We start from the raw sequence: 21,022 nt of genomic DNA, 5'->3' as shown, positions 1-21,022 counted from the left end.
ATCCAAACTTGCATGCTTTCCAAACTGAAGAGAGGTTTGCTTCTAATTAGTGAGAGCAAACACATGAAAATATTGTAGAATGTAATCTGATCCACAGCTGCTTCTAAGTATAGAATCTGTAATGCAGCATGTGCTCACGCAGAGTGCAGACAAGACCATGTGCTTACTGAGGCACATGTAAAGCTTCACAGCAGATGCAGCAGATCAGAAATCTGTCTTTTTACTGTTCTATTTCAAATGTTGTTGAATCCAACTCAATTTTGCTTTGCAGTACAGATGTTTTTCCAGTCTTTTGAAGTGTAAGAAGACAATGAGACTCCTAAGTCCTGTCTCTGTGAATAACTAATGGTGACTGAGGGAACAGGGAAAAAGAGGGGAAGGTTTAGCTAGAACTAAACTAACTAGCACTAAACAGGAGGGGAGGACAGAGAGACACCAAAATTACATTAGTAAACAAGTAGTAGTGGTCAGCAACCACAACTAGATATCAGCATACTACAGAAAATTGATAGTCTAATGCAGATCCATACAAGATGTAAAAATACATAAAAGTGGGGTAGAACAGATGCACAGCTTAGGGCTGGTGGTGTGGCAGGAGTTCTTGCCATAATGTATTTATGGAATACCTGCACTTTTTTTTTTAGCAAACCTATATATAAGGACTTTGCCATGTAACAGGAAAAGCTGTGAGCGCTCCACAGATGCCAGTTCCATCTTCACTGCATCTTCTTCCTTCTTCAGCCATAGCAGCCAGTGATAAACCAACATCCAGACGCTAGACTTCAGTCTTCTGCACCTTTCCAATGCTGAGATTGTACACTCCATTCTGCATTTACAGCAGTCAGTATACAATAAGTCACACCGCTGCAGGTTAAAATCACGCGATTTGTGTACAATTTCAACGCAATTTCAGGTGTGATTACTTGTGAAGATTTTCAACGATTTCTTGCAATTTGCAGTGCAATTTCCACTATATTCTATGCGTGTGAAATCGCAACAAAAATGCAGAAAAAGTCATGCAAGAACTACTTTAGAAATCGAACTGCAGCAAATGGCAAATGTTAAAACACTGACATTCACATTCATTAGATGTGATTTCAGGTGCGATTTCAATTCTCAAATCGCACTGGTATGACTGGGCACTAAAAACATAATAGTAAATGTGGAAAACACTTTATTGCCAGAAAAGACATAGAAAGTCTCTTCTATTAAAAAAAAAATTGTGCCAACTGTCTTCAGTTATACGTTAAAGTTTTCTATGATCAGGGACGGCTCTAGGTGGTTGCTGAAGCACCACCAAAATATCCTCCAGCAGCCCCAAGGCACCCCTATGAATGCATCTGCTTGGACCACACATTGCTTTGCAAAACTATATCAGTCCAACCTGGATCGATGTAAACTTCCAAAGCAATGTGAGTGGGCAGGGACTTGCGGTGCAAGCATAGAGCGACTCTGAGCCGCAGGTCCCAATGATCTTCCTATAGTTCCGGCTGCACGGGCTTTCTCAGGGCTGCGGAGTGATATTCTGTGAGGCACAGAACCCTCCCTGCCCTGCACATCTCTATCAAAGAAGAGCAGGGAGGGGGGATGTACACAGTTGCTCTAGTCTGGAGGCAGCTTGTACACATACGTTCTGGAGACTGAGGAGGCTCATATTCCTAAGGAATTCCCCAGTGTCCAGAGATTAATTAAGGTAAATGGTTCATGATCCTGCAACTTAGAATGTGTGTGCTCTGCAGTGATTTCAATTTAATACTACAGACTGTGCTGCTCCAGTATGGACTCGACAACCAAGGAGAGAGTCAGAGCATGTGATACTGCTGCTGCCCATTACATGTACACTACGCACTCCTGAACGCCGCACTTTATGTGTAATACACTCCTGAACCCTGCATTCTGTATGCAGCACACTTCTGAACTCTGCACTCTGTACATAGCGCACTCTTGAACTCTACACTCTGTATGCAGTGCACTCCTGAGCTCTGCATTCTGTACGCAATGCACTCCAGAACACTGCCCTTTGTGCGTAATGCACTCCTGAACCCTGTATTCTGTACGCAGCACACTCCTGAACTCTACACTCTGTATGCAGCACACTGCTGAACTCTACACTCTGTATGCAGCACACTGCTGAACTCTACACTCTGTATGCAGCACACTCCTGAACTCTACACTCTGTATGCAGCACACTGCTGAACTCTACACTCTGTATGCAGCACACTGCTGAACTCTACACTCTGTACGCAGCACACTGCTGAACTCTACACTCTGTATGCAGCACACTGCTGAACTCTACACTCTGTATGCAACACACGCCTGAACTATACACTCTGTACGCAGCACACTCCTGAACTATACACTCTCTACACAGCACACTCCTGAACTATACACTCTGTACGCAGCACACTCCTGAACTCTACACTCTGTATGCAGTGCACCCCTGAACTCTGCACTTTGTGCGTAATGCACTCCTGAACCCCATGTTCTGTACGTAGTGCACACCTGAACTCTGTAATCTGTACATACCACACTCCTTGACTCTGCACTATGTGTCTAACGTAATCTAGCATAATGCACTCCTAAACCCTGCACTCTGTACATAGCACACCCCTGAACATTTTGTGCATAACGCACTCCTGAACTCTGCACTGTGTACATAGCACACTCCTGAACCCTGCATTCTGTACATAGCGCTACCCTGAACACTGCTCTGTGTACATAGTGCACCCCTAAATTCTGCACTCTTGAACCCTGCACTCTGTATGTAGCACACTCCTGAACCCTGAACCCTCTATGTAGCTCACTTCTGAATACTGCACTATGTATGTAGTGCACTCCTGAGCCATGCATTCTGTACGCAGTGCACTCCTGAGCTCTGCAATCTGTATGTGGCACACTGCCCACTCCTCAACCCTTCATTCTGTGCACTTCTGAACCCTGCACCCTTTGTGTAAAGCATTTCTAGTATTTAACAATGCCCTTTAAAGCCCTCCCACTGTTAGTGGAATTTGGCCAGATCCAGCATTTGATGCAGGGGATAATTTGTATTGTGGCAAAGGCATGGTTGACTTCCTGCACCTATTCTTCCAGAAAAAAGCTCTGAACACCAGTATACAGGGAAAATGACCAACAGTATACAGGAAAACTGTCTACCAGTATACAGAGGGCATACTAATAACCATTGTACAGATGGCACACTAACCACCAATGTAAGATGGCACACTGAGAAACAAATGTACGTAGTCCTATCCCCCACACACTATATAGTGCTGTCCTCTTCACTCTATATGTTGTATGTTGCATAATGAAGGTAGCACACTGATTGCTATACTGCTGGGGGTTTATTATCATGCAATGTTGGGGGTAATTATTGTGTAGTGCTGGAGGTTAACCACTTGCCCTCCAGAGGATTAACCCCCCTTACTGACCAGGCCATTTTTTGCAATACGGCACTACGTTACTTTAACTGACAATTGTGCGGTCATGCATTGCTGCACCCAAATTAAATTATGTCCTTTTTTCCGCCGCAAATAGAGCTTTCTTGTGGTGGTATTTGATCACCTGTACATTTTTTATTTGTTGTGCTATAAACAAAAAAATACCAACAATTTAAAAAAAAACAATATTTTTGAATTTTTGCTATAAAACATATCCAATAAACAAATTTAAAAAATCAAATTTCTTCATAAATTTAGGCCAAAATGAATTCTGCTACATGTCTTTGCTGAAACAAAAATCACAATAATTGCATATTAACTGGTTTACGTGAAAGTTATAGCGTCTACAAATGGCGGGATATATGCTGGAATTTTTATTTTTTCTATACTAGTAATGGGGGTGATCAGCGACTTATAGTAGGATTGCAGCATTATAGGATTGGGCATTCTGACACTGGGTGGGAACTGACTAACTGCCACTGACATCCCCAGTGACACTAATACAGTGATCAGTGCCAATAAAAAGCACTGACACTGTTCTAATGAAACTGGGCAGGAAGGGGTTAACATCTGGGGTGATCAAAGGATTAACTGTGTGCTGTGTGTGTTTTACATTGTGTGCTGTGTGTAGTTTTACTTGGGAGACATGCTGCTTTGTATCTCTGCTGAGCAGAGAGATACAAAGCAGCATGTCCATGCTGACAGGAGATATCTGTGTTGTTTACACACAGGTCTCTCCCCTGTCAGCTCTGCCAAAGATCACCGAGTTTCGGCCAGGAATCATTGACTTGGACCCAGTGATTAACATCCCCAGTAGCCAATAGCAGCACGGTTAGGGCGGCACGCACTTGCATGCGTGCCTTCTACATGGAAATACAAATCATGTATATATACGTGATTTTGCGCAGCTGTGCCGCCCTGTAGCAGTACTATGAGGCGGATGGCAGGCGGTGCTTGGGATTTTTTATTGTGTTGTGCTCGGGGTTTATTACTGTGTTATCTTGGGAGTTAATTGTTGTGACATGCAGAGGGTTAATTATTGTACAATGTTGGGGGTGAATTATTTTGCAATTCTGGGGGTTAATTGTTGTGCTGTGCTGGGGGTTAATTGTTGTGCAATGTTGGGGGTTAATTATTGTGAAATGTTTGGGGTTAATTATTGTGCAGTGTTTGGGGATAATTATTGTGCAATGTTGGTGGGTAATTGTTTTACTGTGTGTGGGGGCTTAATTGCTGTGCAATGTTGGGGGGTTGATTGTTGTGAAATGTTTGGGGATAATTATTGTGCAATGCTCAGGGTTAGTTACTGTGCCGATGTTAAGCATTGAACCATGCCCTGGTTAATTACTGTGCTGTGCAGCTGGTTAATTACTGTCTCCTGCCGTGGGTAAATTATTGTGGAGTTCTAGGATTTGTGTATTTTGCTATGCTGAGGGTTATTGCTGAACATGACACAAGCTGGAGGTGATAATTTCTGGTGTTTTTTTTGTATTCAAACAATCTCCTCAGTTCACCTCCAGGTCTTGTTTGGTTTATACATAGGGAGAAAAGTGTCTAAAAGCCATAGACCATGAAGAAACATCCCCTTGATGGCCATGCCCACTTGTGGGAAACACCCACTTTTTGGACACACCCATATGTGCACAATAGGTGTGGTCACACACCACATTAACACTTGCATTCATACTTATAGCAACAGCACATCACCCCTAAAATATTTGTCTGGTTTGGTCATACTAGAGCCATTTTATTCACACATGTTAAAATACATTATATTAACATATGTTAATATGCACAATGTAGGCCTGAAGATTAGGTACACCCCCAGTATATTTACAAACTATTTATATGGCATAATATTAGTTCACATGTTTACTAAACACTAAAGTTATTGTTAGTGCACACATACACAATAAAGTACTCAATGAGGTTGGGATGAGTAAAAAGATACCCAACATGTCAAGACTTAAAATTGTGCACAACCTTGGGAACACGGCAAACATTGGTGTCCAACATTGCCCATATGAGAAGCCTTTACAGGTTATCAGTTTAGTGTTAACTGTGAATGATGACCCTAGCATTATTGTGTGTGTGGGGGACTTTAATTTTTTTTTATTTTTTTGTGTTTTTTATTATTTATATGTTAACTGTTTTTCAACTTTTTTCTACAATTTATTTTATTGTTATCACAAGGGGGCAATAGCCCTGGCTGCTATAGCAGCCTGTGGTGTGATATACAAACTGAAAAATGTGGGTGATGGGGATTTTTTGGGGCACACATAAAAACCGAAAGAAAAAAAAAAGTAAAAAATCTATGAAAGTTTTTTTTTGTACAGCTAAAAATCCACAATAATGGCCATATCTTTGGAAGTGTATCCCACAGAACATACACAAGGTTAACAAATACCATAAATGCTAAACACTGTACATTAACATCCATCTCTATGGCTGTTGTTGTGGATGTCCAGCTGTAAACAATAAAGTTTATATAGATTTTTTACCTTTTTTTACTTATGTTTTTTCATGTGCCCCAAAATATCCTCACCACCAGCATTTTCCATTTTCTACGGAAGCCTTTTTTGGGGATGGGCACAGACACACTCTTCCATATTATAGCAGCCAGTAGTGTGTTTTAAAATCCCGTTCTACCAGTTGCTGTTTATTAAAGATGCTGGTAAACAAGTGGCTGGGCACAAAAGAAACCTACCCTATCCACACTTACCTACAGGTAAAATATAATAAACAGAACTTAGATTTGTAATGAAGGGTTTTCATGGGAGGAATATGTCTCACTTTTTCCTTGACAATGTGTGCAGCTGCAAATAAAATGATTGATGGAAGAGATTTTTTTTCTTGATCTGCACGTGACGTTAATTGCCACATTCAATGGTGATCTTGGTGACATTTCCACACAGGGTGCTTGTCATTTAATTGAGTCTGCAATGATATTTGGGGTTCTTCTATAAAGTGTAACCAAAACTTTTTTTCCATTTTGGATAGAGTAAGGGAGGGTTATAACCCCTGTCATTTTCCCCCATCTGTGTCCTATGGGGGCAATTTCACTTCCTGTCCTTAAGCCAAAAGAGGAAGTGAGAGGTAATCTCTCCGAAGTGAGGGAATCCCAGAGTGGCACCAGAATCACCCAAACTAGTATCCCCATTGGAAGATTTTCCCTGTATTACTGTTCTGGTGTCAACCCAAAATGTTGAATTTTCTTTCACTTTAATTTTCAAGGATAACAGTAAATAGGACAAATAGAGAGGGTGAATGTCAATAACATGGAAACAAACAGAAATAAAAACTGACAGGTGTTCTTTATCCTCCTCACTCTATCAAAAACTTTACCTTTAACAGTGTACAGTAAATTCAGTTTTTGATCAAAAAATCTTTTACTGAGCTGTTTTTGTCAGTCAGAATTATAGAAAAACAACATAAAACAATAATTAAAAGCACTAGAAGTGTTAAAACAGAAAACCAGGAAGCCAAATCTTAACTGCTAATTAGTAACTATCATTCAATAGGAAAATAACAGGAAAAAAAGATGATCACATAGACACAAAGATGCTGCAGGATTTTCTTTCTCACGTAATTAACGTTGAAACTTGTATTATTCAGGTGGTGGATTATATGTCATCCAAGCATAGGCCAAGAATCATCATTGGATCCCTGAAATTATTACATGTGTCAGATAATTATTCCACATAGAAGCAGCTCAAAGTCTATCTGAAGCCTCTAGTTAGGCATAGACAATTCAGTCGACCCTTTTTATTGCAATGTATCAGGTTTTTAGTGGTAAATGCAGCTTGGAATCTGGATTTCTCCTGCATCCTTCTAGACAGTGCTGAGGGGGCAGGGTAAGCAGGGATTTCACATAATTTCCCTAAACTTCTACAGATGAATCAAGATAGAGATGTGCTGTCATTCTAAAGAGCTGTGGGTGGAGCTAGGTGTGGCTGTGGGGCTATCAGTGCAGGCTGGCTGGTAAGCGTGCTGGGAAATCTATTGTTTGTGATGTGCAATGCCCTTCCATGTGCATCTTGCTTTAACCACCTCCCGTCCGGCCGGAGGGTGGCAGTGCAGGGTCGGGTGGCCGTTTATAAACGGCCTCCCCGCACCCTGCTTGTGCTCGCTCCCTGGGAGCGCGCAGCACCGCGATCCGGTGCCTGCTGTGTCCTCCGAACACCGTGGAACACCGATCGGTGGACGGGACCTCTGTACGAGGTCCCGATCATGTGATCACTGATTGGCCAATCAGTGATCACATGCAGAGTAGTAAGCAAGATGTCACTTCTGACATCATTGCTTACTACATGTGAAATCTGTGAATGATCACAGAGGTCACATGGTACAAGGCTATTCACAACAGCCTTGTACCATGTGACAAGCTGTAACCAATCACAGCTCACTCAGTAGTTCTCAATGGCTGGAAGAATGCAGACAGAGAGAAAAGAGAAATGATTGCTTTTACATCCTTTATGAGTGTAAAAGCAATCAGTGTAAAAAAAAAAAAAAATCTTCATCACCCTCCACAAGTAGTACAGTGTCACCATGGTGACACTGTACTGCTAGGGTGACAGTATGTAAAAAAAAAAATACATAAATAAAAAATAATATAAAAAAATGTAAAAAAAATGTTTAAAAATTATACTTTTGGGTTATAAACTAATTTGGGTTATTTTTTTTTTACTAAAAATATAACGGAATAAATTTTGGCCAAGATTTTTGATGAAATACTATTTATTTTCAAAATTTTATAAGAAAACCACTTTTTTTCAAAATTTTTGGACTTTGTAATTTACATAGCAAAAAAAAATAAAAATCCCAGTGGTGAATAAATACCACCAAAATAAAGCTTTATCTGTCTCAAAAAAATGCTAAAAAATTCATATGGGTACAGTGTTGCATGATCGCGTAATTTTCATTCAAAGTGTGATAGCACTGCAAGCTGAAAATTGGCCTGGACAGGAAGGGGGTAAAAGTGTCCGGACTAGAAGTGGTTAAAGGCCAGTTATAGGTTGGGGTGGTTGCCATTTATTCGTACAGTTCTGTACTATTGCTGGGCGTCACGTGCTTCCCCGTGCCTTTAAGGAGGGGTGGGCTCCCTCCAGGCACAAATATATCTATATAGTCCTCCTGTGCTCTATGTCTCCTAATCTATATGCAAAGCTGCTAACACCTTACCATATACTAAATGGGAAAATACTAAATGAGGAGTAATTGGTGCTGCGCTAATTCTAAGTATGTATAAATGTCTAAAAGAAATATTCCTCACAATATATCTTTCATAAAAATATATAAACCAAATCATAAAAAAGAATGAGGTGGTGTAGAATAGGAATTGTACAGTGTAGAGAGTGGGATGGTGTAAAATGGGCAATGTACAGTGCAGTTTACAGAATAAGGCAAAGTGGATAGACATACAGCGGAGCACACTAGATGAGGTAGTGTAGAACAGGGAATGTACGATGTGGTATACAGAGTGAGGCAGTATAGATTGGGCAATATACAGTGCACTATAAAGAATGAGGCAGAGTACAATGAGGAACATACAGTACTGTTATGGAATGAGGTAGTGTAAAACATGGAATGTACTGTTCAGCATACAAAATTAGGTGGTGTAGAATAGGGAATGTACAGAACAACATACAACACACAGTAATGCACTGTGAAAGTGCACTGCAATACAATTCACTCTTACTTGCACCCCAATATAAATATATTGTGCATGATGGAGCACCACAGCGCAAAGGTGAATTCTCTATGCATTGTGGTATGCTGCATTCTTAAGAATAGTGTATCTATTGTTAGTTGTGCATTGCCGTGCATTCAAAATGAATGGAATGCCTAACAAAATGTGTCCACACTACACAAAACATGGGCATTAAAGCATCTGGATAAGCTGATAAATTGCCAAGACTCACATTTTCACTGCAGAGAAAGAAACTGGCTTGCCAAGTGCTGACACTGTGTATAACTTTTTCACTTCCTGCACGTAGGTCAAGAATAAATGTGTTAAGTATTGAAGGATGGCTTACTGAACCAACATGAGATCTGCCTGTTATTGTGCCTCTTCAATCTAATCAGCACCTAGAATTGTATTAAAGAGGCACTAGGTCACTCATGGAATACAGCCAGCAGTGCAGCAGCTAGAATTATAATAAAGAGGCACTAGTCTACTCCTGGAATACCACCAGCAGTGTAGCTTGCATTGCCAGTGCCCAGGGCAGAGCAAGTAATGCGCCCCCTAACCCATGGACCATTAGCACTCCCCGAATGCCATCTATTAGAATATATATTCCATGGTCTCCTCCTCCCATGCCCGCCTCCAGGACTTCTCCAGGGTGTCACCCATCCTCTGGAACTCCCTGCGCCAACCCATCAGATTATCACCTACTCTCCTCTCCTTTAGGCGCACCCTGAAAACCCATCTCTTCAGGGAAGCCTACCCCACCCCCTGCTAACTTGCCGACCTCCTCCACTCTTCCTACCACTCCATCCCCCACAGCTATCTCCTCCTGTACCACTATCCCCTCCCTCCTAGATTTAAGCTCGAAAGAGCAGGGCCCTCAATCCCCTCATGTTTTGCATTGTATTGGTATTGTTCTGTCACATGTTCTGTCCCCCTTTGTAATGTACAGTGCTGAGCAAACTATTGACGCTTTATAAATACTGTATAATAATAATAATATATATATTGACAAATGTATTGGGACGCCTGCCTTTACACGCAACCCAGTCTTAGTACATAGGGTTCAATATTGAGTTGGCTCACCCTTTGCAGCTATAACAGCTTCAACATCTTCTGAGAAGGCTGTTCACAAGGTTTAGGACTGTGTCTATGGGAATGTTTGACCATTCTTCCATTAGTGCATTTGTGAGGTCAGGCACTGATGTTGGACGAGAAGGTCTGGCTTGCAGTTTCCACTCTAATTTATCCCAAATGTGTTCTGTTGGGTTGAGGTCAGGACTCTGTTCAGGCCAATCAAGTTCCTCCACCCCAAACTCACTCATCCATGTCTTTATGGACCTTGCTTTGTGCATTGGTGCGCAGTCATATTGGAACAGGAAGGGGACATCACTAAACTGTTCCCACAAAGTTGGGAGCATGAAATTGTCCAAAATGTCTTGGTATGCTGATGCCTTAAGAGTTCCCTTCAATTGAGTTCTTAGGTTTACACAATTCCCAGATCAATTGAAAGGGGGGTGGGGGAGGAGCTCCTATAAGATTTTCAGTTTATTTTATATTATAGAGAATGCAACAGGAAATTCCAAAACATCAGGGTGGGTGGACAGGGCTTAGTATTACAGTAAGGGATTCCCATCACTTTAGCTCCCAGGACATACATATAAAGCACGCACACGCACACACACGCATGCACACACACACACACACATATATACACACAGTTCCTCCATCCGAAACTTGCTCATCCATGTCTTTCTGGACCTTGCTTTGTGCACTGGTGCGAAGTCGTGTTGGAATAGGAGGGGGCCATCCCCAAACTGTTCCCACAGAGCTGGGAGCATGAATTTGCCCAAAATGTCTTGGTATGCTGACACCTTAAGAGCCAAGCCCAACCCCTGAAAAACAACCCCACATCATAATCCCCCCTCCACCAAACTTTACACTTGGCACAATGCAGTCAGGAAAATGCCTTTCTCCAGGCAACCGCAAAAACCAGACATGTCCATCAGATTGCCAGCCAGATAAGTGTGCTTCGTCACTCCAGAGAACACATCTCCACTCCAGTGGCGGTGTACTTTACACCACTGCATCCAACGTTTTGCATTGCACTTGGTGATGTAGCTGCTCAGCCATGGTAACCCATTCCATGAAGCTCTCTACACATTGTTGTGCTAATTTGAAGGCCACACAAAGTTTGGAGGTCTTTAGCTATTAATTCTGCTGATAGTTGGCAGCTTCTGCGCACTGTGCACTTCAGCATGGGCAGACCCCGCTCTGTCATTTTACTTGGCTTACCACTTCATGGCTGAGTTGCTGTTATTCCCAGTTGCTTCCACTTTCTTATAATACCACTAACAGTTGACTGTGGAATATTTAGTAGCAAGGAAATATCACGGATGGACTTATTGTACAGGTGGCAACCTATCACGGTACCACGCTTGAATACAATGAGCTCCTGAGAGCGACCCATTCTTTCACAAATGTTTGTAGAAACAGTCTGCATGCCTAGGTGCTTGAATTATACACCTGTGGCCATGCATGGAGGTGATTGGAACACCTGAATCCAATGATTTGGAGAGGTGTCCCAATACGTTTGGCAATATAATGTGTGTGTGTGTGTGTGTGTATATATGTGTGTATATATATATATTACATAGTAGGAACATTTCTGTGCCTTACCTGAGTTACCTGATTGTGCACCCCACTCCCTTCACCCTTCTCATTATGTCCCCAAACTCCATTCCATACACCCCCCCCATTGTTCACCCACAATCCCTCCACTCTCTTACTGTATAATCAACTTCTTATAACCCCTTTTACCCCCCAGGCTCACTTGTAGTTGGATGAGTTCCAGTGCATGGCATGCCAGTTAGTGATGGTATCGGGGAGGAAGGAGGAGAGTAAGGAAAAAAGATCAAAGCTGTCCTCAACTGAACTGAGCAACTCCCTGCTACACACTGAGTGGGGGCATGTCGCTCACTTTCCTGAACTCCACGCATTCTAACCTAGAGCCACCCAGCCAGACCTGACCACACAGCCTAAGAGGGGGAGAGAGAGGGGAGGGTTTGTTTAGACTGCAGTTAAAGAGTTCTTTATATGAATGTCAACTTATATACAACATGAAAGTGCACTTTAATGGCAATAACATTAAAAATTTAATCTTATGCTATTCACCATGACTGGTTGATTTGCCTTCAGTTTTATGATGAGGTCTTATAATACACTCTGCTGGCTTTCTTAAGTAGAGTGTAAAAAGTAGATTTTCATAAGCAAAGGAGAGACACTGCAGAGAGCCATCATTCCAAGTTCCCTTTAACTAAGCCCATCCCTTGTGACCTTGGCCAGCCAGCTTGGATTAAGCTTTTGGAATCATGCCCATCCAAATGGATGATGATTTTGACAAGGAGAAAGCTTACTGTGGGAGTAGAGGGAGCATTCAAGACATAGAAATTCAAGGACTGAGTTGGTGTTAGTATTTTTTAATACAGGTTGTCTTGAATCCAGCATATTACAAAGACATGAAAACATTTTTGTACAAAGCTGCATTTGTACTTGTATAGAGGTAGTGAAGACTGAAGCAATACATGCTGGGACATGTAGTTGTACAGAGTTATACTTCCTAGAAAATTTTAATGTTTTTCTGAAAGCTGCCAGAGTACTGCAGTAGTTTAAGTACAGTAAATCTATAATTATGTCAATTGCTGCTGGTAACATCTGTGTAACATAAAGTCTGTTAGTAAAGAATCAATGTTTGTGGGTTTCAAAAATAAAAAGAGCGCTTGATTTTGTGTAAGAAAAAAAATATCTTTATTAAGTTTAGCATTATGTCTAACCCCAATGGTTGTTTTACTAAAGGCAAACAGACTGTTTAAGTTGCAAGGAATTATTCCCCAGAGTTTAGTGAATGAGGTGAAACTTTGCTAACTTCCATCATGCAATCACATGCAAGCAAAAAATGTTTTATTTATTACAGGTACTTATGTAGCGCCATCACTTTACACTGTGCTTTACATATACAGTATATTGTACATTCATATCAGTCCCTAATCTTTAACCTCCCTGGCGGTATTCCCAAATGTAGCTCGGGGTAAAGTTTCAGTACCACAAGCGGTAACCCTGAGCTACACTCAGGAATACTATGCGGCGCTGCTCCACGATCCCTCGATCACTTACCTTGTCCTGCGCTTCCATGATGTCCCTCCTGCAGTGTCCCCTGCAATGTAACCCGGTGGATGCCGGCATCTGTCTTCTGGGTTCCGTCCCCTGCGAGCGTCAGGACGTATGGGGGACGGAACGGCGGGAAATTAAAAAATGACAAAAAGTGACATTCATTAAAATCACTAAAATCACATAGTATAACATTACTGTATCAAACCATTTCACATACATTTTGTCCCTAGTGCTTTGTCCTGCGCCCTGCCTGCATTTTTTCTGTTCTTTCTGCCTGGAAACTGAGAAACATCCATGGTGTACAAAAAGTGTCCCTTTAGGTCAAAAGCGGTTTTAGACCGGCTAGAGAACAGCGATAGTAAATCAGAACCACTTGCAGAATTGAGTGATAATGATTTGTGGGGAAATTCGTCATCAGACACTGAAAACGATTTTGCGACTTTGCTCAGTGATGTGCGAACTTGGCTCTATATTTCAAATTTCAGTGTTTTTGGTTTGATTATATTATTGAATTAAATGTATTATTATTATATTATTATTTTGTTATGATTATTTATTAAATTATAATTTATGATTTCGTGTTTCAAATTTTATCATACCCGGGATGTTTAATAGACTCTTGTTCAGACAGATTTCAGTGAGTTATTCCTAAAAGTTACAGGCCTACAATAAAAAAAATACATATTTCCATGCAAAAAAATGGTACCGCTTTCAGCACCAAAAATCTGAAATAATCATACCGCCAGGGAGGTTAAGGAACCTACAATCTAAGGTCCCTAACTCACATTCATACATACACTCACTCACCTCTTTATTAGGTACACCTGTTTAATTGCTTGGTAACACAAATTGCTAATCAGCCAATCACATGGCAGCAACTCAATGCATTTAGGCATCTAGACATGGTGAAGACAACTTACTGAAGTTCAAACTGAGCATCAGATTGGGGAAGAAAGGGGATTCAAGTGGCTTTGAGTGTGGCATGGTTGTTGGTGCCAGACTGGCTGGTCTGATTCTTTAAAAAACTGCTGATCTACTGGGATTTTCACACACAACCATCTCTAGGAAATTGAGACTCATCAGAACAGGCAACGTTTTTACAATCTTCTATTGTCCAATTTTGGTGACCCTGTGTAAATTGTAGCCTCTGTTTCCTGTTTTTAGTTGACAGGAGTGACAGCTGGTGTGGTCTTCTGCTGCTGTAACCCATCTGCTTCAAGATTCAATGTGTTTTGCGTTCAGAGATGGTATTCTGCATACCTTGGTTGTAACGGGTGGTTATTTGAGTTACTGATACCTTTTTATCATTTCAAACCAGTCTGCCCATTCTCCTCTGACCTCTGACATCAACAAGGCATTTTCATCTACACAACTGCGGCTCACTGGATATTTTATCTTTTTTTAAATTATTGTCTGTAAACCCTGAGATGGTTGTGCGTGAAAATCCCAGGAGATCAGCAGTTTTTGAAATACTCAGACCAGCCCATCTTCCCCATTCTGATGCTCAGTTTGAACTTCAGCAAGTCATGTTCACCATGTCTAGATGCCAAAATGCATTGAGTTGCTGTCATGTGATCGGCTGATGTGCAATTTGTGCTACCAAGAAATTGAACAGGTGTACTTAATAAAATGGCTAGTGAGTGTATACTAGGGTCAATTTAGACAGGATCCAACTAACCTACCAGCATGTCTTTGGAGTGTAGGAGGAAACCCACACAGGCACAGTGAGAACATGCAAACTCAGGTAGGTGGTGCCATGGGATTCAAACCAGCAACCCTAGTGCTGCTAAGTGGAAGTGCTAACCATTTAGCCACTGTGCTGTTCTGTGCTTTTTTTTTTCTTTTTTGCTTGTTTTTTTTTTTTTACATTTTCCTTGCAAGTGATTGGGTATTTGATGCAAAGTGAAAATTCAACGCATTCACTAACCTCTGGGAAAAAATTCTTGCAAAGTGCAACTTGTATTGCAATGTGCACAGTCTATTTAAGTCTCTACACCATCACCACATGATTGCCTGTCTTGATTGTAGCCTCATTAAAAGACAGTTTTGGGAGTTCAGACTGTATGGCCTTATTTAAAAAACAAAAGTAGCTGAGAACAGTTCTTGCTGAATAGCTGTCATTTCCAGTTTTCTAGAGGTAATTGTTTATTTTGAAATATATTTTGGAACAGACTGCAGAGGAATAGTTCAGGACTATTTAATTTTTCACCTGTCTGCAATGCTGCTATGCAGACATCAGTAAATTTTGATTGTCCGTTAGTTTACCTGTGGCAAAAAAAAAACAAAAAAATGCAATATACACCAGGTAAACCCAATTATGTCAATATACACTCTGTCAGAATTATTTTTCTTAAAAGATCAGTGAACTAGATTTTTGCAGCTTTATGTAATCATCTCACAGATTGCCATTACAATACACAGAACACAGTTTATCCAAAAAATAAAAGACTGCTTCAGGGCAGGAAAATAATTAAACAGCAGATTATTTTCTGTTGATTTATATTTAGTAATGAATTGCTGGCATAATCACCCTGGAGAAAGTGAAATAGATATATTTAGAATAACTCTGAAAACAACTCAATCTTGAATCAGTAAATGCCAATTATTGCAAGTGGTGTTTTGGCTTAAAGTTCCCCAAAAATGCAAAGATTGTTTTCCATTGTCTGCAGAGATATAAATAAGAATAAATTCCGATTAGACACGTATGAGACTATACAAAAATATTTTACTGCTGGTAGCACAAATGCACTCAATATATACAATATACTCAATATATACAGTATACACAGTGTTAAGAAACAGATACCGTAAGTGTTGTGTGTCTGCTTGACGCAAGTCAGGTTTTCTTGCTTCCCTTGCCTCAGTTAGCTGATTTCACCAACCTATTTTGGTATTTAAAGCAGTATTAAGCCCCCAGACAAAAATGTACTACATTGCAGCTTACCATCCCTTAAATAGGGTGACTGCACTAGTCTTCTTTTATTTAAGCTTTTTTGTTTTATTTTCCACTGGTGATCCAGCCAGTAATACATTTCTTGTCTGTCTCCACTCGGGATGGAGCAGCAACAGACACTCCTTTGGACAGCAGCATTTTCAATCTGGGGAGAAGGTAGTATTAGATGTATTAGCAGATTTGGGTGGGCTTGGTTAACATACTAGCCTCCCTAGCGGTCTGATTATGTCAGTATTTCTGTGCTCAAAGCGGTACATTTGTTTTGCATGGAAATATGTATTTTTTTATTGTAGGCCTGTAATTTTTAGGAAAGCTCACTGAAATCTGTCTGAACAAGAGTCTAGTAAACATCCCGGGTATGTTAAAATTTGAAACACGAAATCATAAATTATAATTTAATAAGTTTAATAAAGGTAGTATTAGGTGCATTAGCAGATTTGGGTGGGCTTGGTTAACATAGTAGCCTCCCTAGCGGTCTGATTATGTCAGTATTTCTGTGCTCAAAGCGGTACATTTTTTTGCATGGAAATATGTATTTTTTTATTGTAGGCCTGTAATTTTTAGGAAAGCTCACTGAAATCTGTCTGAACAAGAGTCTAGTAAACATCCCGGGTATGTTAAAATTTGAAACACGAAATCATAAATTATAATATATTAAATAATCATAAAAAATAATATAATAATACATTTAATTCCATAATATAATCAAACCAAAAACACTGAAATTTGAAATATAGCGCCACAGTCCTGCTATAAGTCGCTGATCGCCGCCATTACTAGAGAAAAAAAAATCCAGCATCTATACCGCCATTTGTAAACGCTATAACTTTCATGTAAACCAATTAATTTACATGTATTGGGATTTTTTTTTAGCAAAGACATGTAGCAGAATACATTTCGACCTAAATTTATGACGAAATTAGATTTTTTTAATTTTTTTTACTGGACATGTTTAATAGCAAAAAGTCAAAATTATTGTTTTTTTTTTCTTAAAATTGTCGGCCTTTTTTTGTTTATAGCACAAAAAATTAAAATGCACAGGCAACCAAATACCACCAAAAGAAAGCTCTATTTGTGGGGAAAAAAGGACATAAATTTTATTTGGGTGCGGTATTGCATGACCGTGCAATTGTCAGTTAATGTAACGCAGCGCCAGAAATGGCCTGGTCAGGAAGGGGGGGTGGGGTAAATCCTCTAGAGGGCAAGAGCTTTAGTCTGACGCTGAAAACACCTCAACATGGGCCAGTAACATTGTGGGGGTTAAAAGGCAAACTTCAAAACTGCATGAAAATGTCATAGCTTTGCCCGTCAGACTGGCCCAGGATTTGGCCCTAAAAGCTGGATAGCTGAAGCTGCTACAGATATGTATGCCTCCAGATGTTTTTTTTAAATGAATGGTTCTCTTCAAATCACTGTATTTGAATTTGTTGAATTACTGATATGACTGATTAGGTAAGTTACTAGCTCTATCATATTATCTCAAATGCACATGTAAAATCAGGTAGACCTTTCTAGTTACAGGATTATGTGGCTTATGATTTCTTTCTATGTTGGCTTTTCTTTTCTTCTGAAGATTTCAGATGCTTTGATAAAACGAGTACAAGGCTCTCAAGAACAGTGGGTAAAAGGAGCCCTGGAACCCAAAGTGTCTCCTGAATTTGACCTTACATTGGACAGCGAGCCTTTGTTGCAGGCCATTCACCAGCTGGATTTCATTCAGATGAAATGTAAGGGTGAGCTCACAGTTCTTATTCGCTTTATGTTTGAGTGCTGTCTATGAGAAAGGTGAAAATGTAAAAAAACCCATGGCAAGAGACTGATTGTTATCATTTAATGAACACAGGTGCATGACTGAAGAGATGCTAGGGTGGATAGAAAATATCTAATGACTGACATGTCAGACGTAGATTCTGAGAACTTTAGTGACATTTTGCTATATATAAATACAGTGTGAACCATTTTCTCTGCTAACTTACCAACTTCAAATAACAGTCAGTCTTCAGAAGACTGCAAAGAAGATTTCTTTCTCTCATAAGTAAAATCTTTTCTTTATGCACCTGGAAAGCAGATATGGTTGTGTTCAATTGAAGTTTAGGACTAAATATTAAAATAGTATTGTTTATCTTCAATTTTAGTTGAGTAAATGATATATAGTATAATAAATATTTATACCAAGGGGGAATATATATATATATATTCACACAAAACGATCCGCCATAACATTATGTCCGCCCACCACAACCTGTAGAGGCATGGACTCCACTAGACCTGGCACCAAGCCATCAGTAGGAGATCCTTCAAACCTCACAATTAAAGTTGCAAGGTAGGGTTTCCAACACATCCCACAGATGCTTGTTTGAAGGCTAAGTCAACGCCTCAAACTTGTTGTATTTCTCAAACCATTCTTGAATTAATCAAACTAGGCCACCTTCTTCTATTACTCCATGGTCCAGTTGTGATGCTCATGTGCCCATTGTATGTGATTTTGACTGTGGTCAGCATGGGCACCCTGACCAGTCTGCAGCTACACATGCCCAAACACAACAAATTGTAATGCACTGTGTGTTCTGACATCTTTCTGTTGGAGCCAGCAGTAACTTTTTCACCAATTTAATAGCCTTGATTAACTTAAAAGCAACCCACTGATTTTCCCTAAGTGGAATGCCATTACAGTAGTTACTCCGATATTTTGTGTTACATCCTAACTCCTTCACGCCAGTCGCACGCATATATGTGGCCTCTCAGCATGTGGGCCTTAATGCTGAGTGGCCGCATAGATGCATACCAGAATGTAAACAGAACTGAGAGTGCACACCCTGCATGCTCCCGGCACAGTTATCGGTGGCAAATGGAAAGCTCCTGATCTCTACTTTTGAAGGGAGCTTTCCGATCATGTGACTGCTGTGACAGCCAATCAAGGTGGTCATATGATCAGAAACCCCGCCCGCCTCCTTATATCTGAAACCCCTTAACCACTTCCTGTCCGGACACTTTTACCCCCTTCCTGTCCAGGGCAATTTTCAGCTTTCAGCGCTATCACACTTTGAATGACAATTGCGCGGTCATGCAACACTGTACCCATATGAATTTTTTACCATTTTTTTGAGACAGATAAAGCTTTATTTTGGTGGTATTTATTCACCGCTGGGATTTTTATTTTTTTTACTATGTAAATGAAAAAGTCCAAAAATTTTGAAAAAAAGTGTTTTTTTTAATAAAAGTTTGCAAATAAATAATATTTCATCATAAATCTTGGCCAAAATTTATTCCGTTATTTTTTTTAGTAAAAAAAAAAATACAAATTAGTTTATAACCAAAAATTATAATTTTGAAACATTTTTTTTACATTTTTATTTTATTATTTTTATATTATTATTTTGTATTTTATTTTTTTTTACATACTGTCACCCTAGCAGTACAGTGTCACCATGGTGACACTGTACTACTTGTGGGGGGTAATGAAGATTTTTTTTTTTTTTTTTTTTACACTGATTGCTTTTACACCCATATAGGGTGTAAAAGCAATCATTTCTCTTTCTCTCTGTCTGCATTCTTGCAGTCATTGAGAAATACTGAGTGAGCTGTGATTGGTCACAGCTTGTCACATGGTACAAGGCTGTTGTGAATAGCCTTGTGCCATGTGACCTCTGTGATCATTCACAGATTTCACACGTAGTAAGCAATGATGTCACAAGTGACATCTTGCTTACTACTTTGCATGTGATCACTGATTCGCCAATCAGTGATCACATGATCGGGACCTCGTACAGAGGTCCCGTCCGACGATCGGTGTTTCACTGTGTCCGGAGGACACAGCGGGCACCGGATCGCGGTGGTGCGTGCTCCCAGGGAGCGCGCACAGCTAGAAAAGGCGGGTGCCGTTTAGGAACGGCAGCCCGCCCCTGGACTGCCACCGCCCTGCCGTTTATAAACAGCAGGCGGACGGCAAGAGGTTAAAGAGCCAGGGTTAAATAAATTTAGTCAGTGTTCTAGAAATATAGCTGAACTAATTTTCTTGGTTTTTATAAAAATTGGCACATTCAGAACTGCCTTGTTATCATTTGAAATCAAAATGTCTTCATTTCACTATTTTTCTTAAGGATACAGGCCATAAAATGTTAGTTTTATTTTCTTCAGCCAGAGGGATTCAGATTCTTCCATCCACACAAACGAGGTGGATGGAAAAATTCCCCTCCTGCTGGCACAGCAGCACCCCCTGCTGTCAGAATACACTGATCAGTTGCTGCAGCAGCTGATCAAGAAAAAGTTTCCAATGTGTCTGTTGTATAGGAATCCTATGCACTACTTCCCTGTACTCCATTATAGTGATATGACATGTATACAGTAATGTATATCCCAGCTCCCCTGTACTCCATTATAGTGATATGACATGTATACAGTAATGTATATCCCAGCTCCCCTGTACTCCATTATAGTGATATGACATGTATACAGTAATGTATATCCCAACTCCCCTGTACTCCATTATAGTGATATGACATGTTGTGTACAGTACTTACTCCTAGTCCCTCCGAGTCCCCCGCGGTGGTGGAGAGGGTGTCTTCTCTCAGCGGAAGAAGAGCGGACCTCTCCTGCATCTGTCCCCTCAGCGGTGCTGCAGAAGCCAGAAACCGGAAGTTGTAAACCGGAAGTCGGCTTCACAATGAGGCTTGAAGCGCAGGTGAAGTCGCTCCATGCTTCATCTGTGCTCGCTGCTCGCCACAGAGGAATTCTCCTCACATTTGGCGAGCGGGCGAGCTGCTTTTTCAAGCCCTG

The 21,022-nt window shown here is 40.5% G+C and overlaps 1 protein-coding gene across 3 annotated transcripts in view; it reads left to right on the top strand.

The window, feature by feature from the left end:
• Window positions 1–21,022, top strand: part of TRIM67 (tripartite motif containing 67) — a 124,038-nt gene that overhangs the window by 69,742 nt on the left and 33,274 nt on the right. For 2 of the 3 annotated variants that reach the window (XM_089669721.1, XM_089669719.1), the window contains exon 5: window positions 17,820–17,973. In XM_089669721.1, the coding sequence (XP_089525847.1) occupies window positions 17,820–17,973 (154 nt within the window). Of the gene's footprint in view, window positions 1–17,819; window positions 17,980–21,022 lie in introns of all 3 variants that reach the window. The other variant, XM_089669720.1, reaches the window with a different exon arrangement.

Source organism: Staurois parvus, unplaced genomic scaffold (genome assembly GCF_062004578.1).
Source record: "Staurois parvus isolate SC_StPar_1 unplaced genomic scaffold, SC_StPar_1.0 ptg000081l, whole genome shotgun sequence".
Lineage (NCBI taxonomy): Eukaryota > Metazoa > Chordata > Amphibia > Anura > Ranidae > Staurois > Staurois parvus.
Note: the sequence above shows the minus strand (reverse complement) of the source record. Positions and strands in the feature narration are given on the sequence as shown.